This window comes from Grammomys surdaster, unplaced genomic scaffold (assembly GCF_004785775.1).
Source record: "Grammomys surdaster isolate TR1022 unplaced genomic scaffold, NIH_TR_1.0 125368, whole genome shotgun sequence".
Lineage (NCBI taxonomy): Eukaryota > Metazoa > Chordata > Mammalia > Rodentia > Muridae > Grammomys > Grammomys surdaster.
Window position 1 is genome coordinate 1052256 of NW_021620240.1, and position 6000 is coordinate 1058255.

General features: G+C 42.9%; 1 protein-coding gene across 1 annotated transcript in view; it reads right to left on the reverse strand.

Annotated features, from left to right (window-relative positions):
• Nucleotides 1–6000, reverse strand: part of LOC114637684 (NACHT, LRR and PYD domains-containing protein 1b allele 3-like) — a 54062-nt gene that overhangs the window by 8516 nt on the left and 39546 nt on the right. Inside the window, exon 12 of the mRNA XM_028785954.1 lies at nt 5764–5905. Within this exon, the coding sequence (XP_028641787.1) occupies nt 5764–5905 (142 nt within the window). The remainder of the gene's footprint in view (nt 1–5763; nt 5906–6000) is intronic.

A 6000-nucleotide genomic window follows, 5' to 3' on the forward strand; every position in this document is an offset into this window, starting at 1 on the left:
TTGAATGGCTGAGAAGCACCTAAAGAAATATTTAGCATCCTTAGTCATCAGTGAAATGCAAATCAAAACAACCCTGAGATTCCACCTCGCACCAGTCAAATGGCTAAGATCAAAAACTCAGGTGATAGCAGATGCTGGTGAAGATGTGGAGAAAGAGGAACACTCCTCCGATGTAGGTGGGATTGCAAGCTTGTACAACCACTGTGGAAATCAGTCTGGCGGTTCCTCAGAAAATTGGACCTGAGGACCCAGCTATACCACTCCTGGGCATATACCCAGAAGATGCTTCAGCATATAATAAGGATATATGCTCCACTGTGTTCTTAGTAGCCTTATTTATAATAGCCAGAAGCTGAAAAGAACTCAGATGTCTTTCAACAGAGGAATGGATACAGAAAATGTGGTACATTTTCACAGTGGAGTATTACTCAGCTATTAAAAACAATGAATTCATGAAATTCTTAGGCAAATGGATGGAACTAGAAAATATCATCCTGAGTGAGGTAACACAATCACAAAAGAACACACATGGTATGCACTCACTGATAAGTGAACATTAGTCCAAAAGCTCACAATACCCAAGATACAACTCATAGACAACATGAAGCTCATGAAGAAAGAAGACCAAAGTGTGCATGCTTTGGCCCTTCTTAGACGGAGTAACAAAATTCTCATGAGAGCAAATATATGGAGATAACGTATGTGGACAGAAATGAAGGAAGGGTCTTCCAGAGACTGCTCCACCTGGGTGTCCTTCCCGTGTGCAGTCACCACCAAAGGCAGATGCTGATGTGGATGCCAGGAAGTGCATGCAGACAGGAGCCTGATATAGAGTCTCCTTAGAGGTCTGCCAGAGCCTGACATATACAGAGGCAGATGCTCACAGATAACCATTGAACTGATCATGGGGTTCCCAATGGAGGAGTTAGAGAGAATACTGAAGGAGCTGAAAGGGTTTGAGGCCCCATGGGGAGAGTGACAATACCCACCAACCAGACCTCTCAGGGTCTAAACCACCAGCCTGGGAGCACATAGGGAGGGACCCATGGCTCCAGGTGTATATGTAGGAGAGGATGGCCTTGGTACTGTGAAGGCTGGATGCCCCAGTGTTGGGGAATTTGAGGGTGGGTAGGTGGGAGTGGGTAGGTGAGTGGGGCTACATCCTCATAGAAGCAGGAGGAGGGGGGATAGGATAAGGGGTTTCTGGGGCATGGGGGAAATGGGGAAAGGGGATAACGTCTGAAATGTAAATAAAATAGCCAATAAAAAATAAGACTGAACTCCTGAAACTGGTAGAGCAATAAGTAGGGGGTAGCTTTCAACATAGTAGCATAAATTAGGATTGCTGGAATGAGACTCTAGCGGCACAGGAAGGAAAACCATTATAGTAATTGACAAATTGTATTCCAGGTCTCTGAAAGAATTCTGTATAACAAATAGAACTTAACTGAATGAAGACACAGGTGAGAATGGAAGAAACCATTTCCCAGATAACATCTGACAAAGGATTAGTAACTAGAATATACATGGAATTCAGAAACCTAAACAACAAGAAAATAACTTAGTTATAAGATGGGATCATAGGAGTGAGCAGTGATAGAATTATCACAGGAGGAAACACAGGGCTAGGGAACAGTTAGCTATAATACAGGCACAGGTTAAAATTACTTATGATTCATTCTCATCCCTTGAGAATATCCAGTATCAAGGAAACAAATGATAACTAATGCTGGAGTGGATGTGGGAAAAGGAAAACTTAAGCACTGCCAGAGGTATTCCAAACTAGAGCAGCCACTGTGGAGATAAATCTGGAGGCTTCTTGAAAACCAAAACTAGAACTAGAACTAGAACTAGAGCTAGAGCTAGAGCTAGAGCTAGAGCTAGAGCTAGAGCTAGAGCTAGAGCTAGAGCTAGAGCTAGAGCTAGAGCTAGAGCTAGAACTAGAACTAGAACTAGAACTAGAGCTAGAACTAGAACTTAGCCTTGCACTTCTGGTAATATATCCAACTGAGAGACCAAACCTTTTATGTTCAGACTCCATTTTAGTGAACTTGAACTTAGGTAAACGAACAGGCTAGTATCTAGCATTAGTTTCCAAGTTACCCCCCAACAAAACCTGAGTCTAGCTCCAGTTTCTAGTGTATCTCCAATAATACCAGGGTCTCCAGGTTAATCTCCCTCAACAAATCCAGCATTTCCAGGTTAATTCCCAACAAGCCTGCCTCCTGATGACAGCCACCAATGCAGATGGAAAAAAAAGTTAAATTTATAGTTAGACTCTCAGTAGCAGCCAATTATGCTAATGTCCATAGTAGCTTTCCAATTAGATGCTTGCCAGGCTAGAAACACTCACCCCTGGCCTGTAGCTTTCTATAAAGACTACCCCTATAAATATTCAGACCTGCTCTCCACCAGTAGGCAGTGGGTGGAGGGTCCTGAGACAGCTCGAATAAAGGCCCTGTTGTGATTTGCATGGGATTGGCTCCTGTCTGTTTTTTGAGGTTCTCTAATACTTCCTGGGCACTACACAACAAAATTTCTATTCTACAATGGAGACATTTGCACACCTATGCTCATTGAATTTCTGTTCTCAACAGCTAGGAAATGCAATCAGTCTAGATGTCCATCAACAGAGGATTAGAAAACAGATGTGTGGCACACACATCCCATGGGGTTTGACTGAGATGTGAAGAAAATGTCATTACAAAATGTAAGTGAATATACTAGGAAAGATATCAAGCAAGATGATCCAGGTCTAGAAGGAAATGCCAGATTTCTCACGTGTAGCTTCTAAACCCCCTGGAATCAGAAATCTAGAAATGGGACTAGGCCTTATGGACTGAAAAAGGACAGTAGGAGATTGGTAAAATTTAGGTAGACTAGGAACCTAGTATTAGGTAAATATAAAAAAAAATCACCATAAAAGGCTTGAAATGTAGATCCTTAAAATAATGAGTTTTGAAACAAAAACCCAGTTCCAAATGTGGGATACCTCCTTAGGAGTTTGTCAGCAGGGAAGTCCTGGAGGCCCCAGTGATAGTACAGGCTTATGCCATTCTGATTAGTTTTCTGGAAGAACTAATAGATAAGGCATTTTTTGTTGTCTACACCACACCTCTTAGACATGTGGTATAGAGAATTCAAGCTGGAGATAAGTTGGAAGCTTTCTTCTTGTTGCTAAGCCCTCAGGCCACTGAGGAAGCAAAGGCTTCAACAACAGGCTGACCCAACTGGGTTCTCTATGATCATAAACCAACCTGCCAAGGTGGTCCCTCTGCTGCACAGTGGCACAAACATGATGGGAGCAGTCAGTGTCTCCTTGATTCCTACTCCATCAGATAGACTCCATCCCTAGCAGTATAAATCTTGTAAAGCAAATAAACCAACCCAAGTTTGTAGAAATCTTAGACTCTTGAGAGAAGCTACTATTGCTGCTTAGCTAATTGGACATCATACTAATGCTGTTCTAAATATCTGTATTTATACCACAGACAAAAGCTACTTTCAGCCTCCATCAGAAAAGTCTGTCTTTTGTGTGAATGGAGGTAACTACACACACTTATGCCTGTACAGGAGTCTGAGAAAAATGTATGGGTGAGTACTCACCCATGTAAGTAAGTCATTTATATCACCCCATTAAGACTTAAGTAACATGGTGGAAGGAGAATTAGAGAGAATACAGCAACATACTGTATGGAGAAGGCTTGTGAAGTGCTGTCTTATAAGCAGGGTATTTCCATGGCCATCATGAACTCATAACACCCACAGCTCCTGTCTTTGGACCCTGACTAGTTGGGCCTGTCCATCAATCAGTTATCCATGGGAAGCAGCTTGCAGGGACAGAACACTTGCCATTAAACTATTTGCTAGTAATAAATTATTCGATTTGGAGAGGTAAATATTTCATCTGTATACCTGTAGGTGTGATCATTATGTTCTTCAGCATAGTACAAAACTCTTGGTCACACAGATGGTCCAAGTTAAACTCTGGGAGACAAACCTTTTGAATTTGGCAAAGAGATTTATAGAAAAGAAGCAGAGCTGGCAGGAGTAGGAGGGAGAGAAGAGAAGACTTTGTTTTCTTTACGTTTTTGATTTTAAGGTGGAGTGACAAAATGCATTATATGTGTGCATAAAGTTGTTAAAATAATTTATCAATACATAATATATATATATGGTTTTAACACCAAGTACCTCATGTTGGCAAAATCCCTTCACTTTATAGCTGAGCTGTTATGTGAACTGGAGGCAGAGCTTTGTGCACCTCAATCTGTCATTTCCAGGGCAGTGGGAGCAGAAAGAGAATATAGGATTGAAAAAAGGTGGCTTAGGGTATGTGGTGCTTTGCGTATGATCTGTTCCCTGAAAATGATCACGTGTTGAAGGACTGGTCCTGCAGCAGTAGTCAAAGGTGACTGTTCTGAGGGCTGTGAGTCTATGAATTAAGCCATACACTGTAGGACTGTGAAAGACAATCTGGTTTCTGGTTGAGCACTGGCTGGAAACTGCTAGAGACCCCAGGTGACCCTGAGGGGCCCCAGATGGGACATAGGTGACCCAAAAGAATGGCATGAATTTCACCATGCTCTCAGACTCCAGGCTCTAGACATGAGGCCACAGATCTCCATAGATCTGTGCCTTTTAGTTATGTAGGACAATGCCCCCAGGCCTCTACAGGTAGAGGCCGGGACTACAGGCCATAGAGACTCAAGACAAATATCCATATTAATGAGATGCCTAAAGGGCAGAGGGGCATAACCAATCAAACATTCCTTCCTAGATCCTTCTCCTTGCAAAAGGTATTTAACCTCAGACCTGCTCTGAGGAAACTGGGGTATAGTTTTCATCTACTTTCTGCCATGACAATGAACATCTTAAGACCATGGACTATTTCTCTTCTTTGGGATCTGCCATGGGGAACAGTGGAGCAGGTTTTCATCTACAGACCTGCTGCCCAATCTCTCGCAGAAGAATTCTCTGCACTTCCAGCCATGAAGACCACCAACCCAGACAGGCAAGCCAAGAAGCTGCTGCTACCAAGAACTCTCATCCCGGCAGGATGCAACCAGAGCACATCTCTTCCATTCTTGCCTTCAGCTGCGGGCCAAGAGAATGCAGGGCATGGACTTTCTCTTCTCCTTCTCTTCTCAACTCCACTTTCTTCTCTTCTCCCAACTCCCACTCACTATCCCTTACCCTCTATCTTCTTGTTTTTGTTTTTGTTTTGTTCTGTTTTTTTTTTTTTTTGAGACAGGGTTTCTCTGTGTAGCCCTAGCAGTCCTGGAACTCACTCTGTAGACCAGGCTGGCTTTGAACTCAGAAATCTGCCTGCCTTTGCCTCCCAAGTGCTGGGATTAAAGGCATGCGCCACCACTGCCTGGCCCCCTCTATCTTCTTTGGTATAGCACACCATCAGCCTTCTCTCTCACATGGAAGCTCCCACTTCCATGATATCACGTTTCATATAGGCTCAAAGAGATGAAGGCAGCTGACAAGGACTGAAACTTGGTTCTAAGACCTTGAATCAGAACAAGCTTTCTTATTTTAAAATTGTGTTTTTTTCTCATATATTTGTCACAACTAGGAAGAGCTGACTGTTACAGTGTCACAGTGTAAACTATGCTTAAACCAGCTGTTATGATCTCCCCAAATCATATAACTGGTCTTGCTATCTTGTGGCACCAAGAAATAATGAAAGTACATCTCTCCCTAACCATTGTTTTTATTCAACCTGTACAGTCTCTGACCATACACTGATTTTACCTGGTTTCAGCAAGGCCTCCCATATGAGTTGCATGTGCTTCTTGTCTTTGATTTGCAGCTTAATCTCTGAACGCATGTGTCCAACGTAGATCTCAGAGAAGAGCTGGAATTCCTTGCTGCTCCTGTAGCACAGCTCTAGTTCCTAGACACACACACACACACACACACACACACACAGAGAGAGAGAGAGAGAGAGAGAGAGAGAGAGAGAGAGAGAGAGAGAGAGAGAGAGAGAGA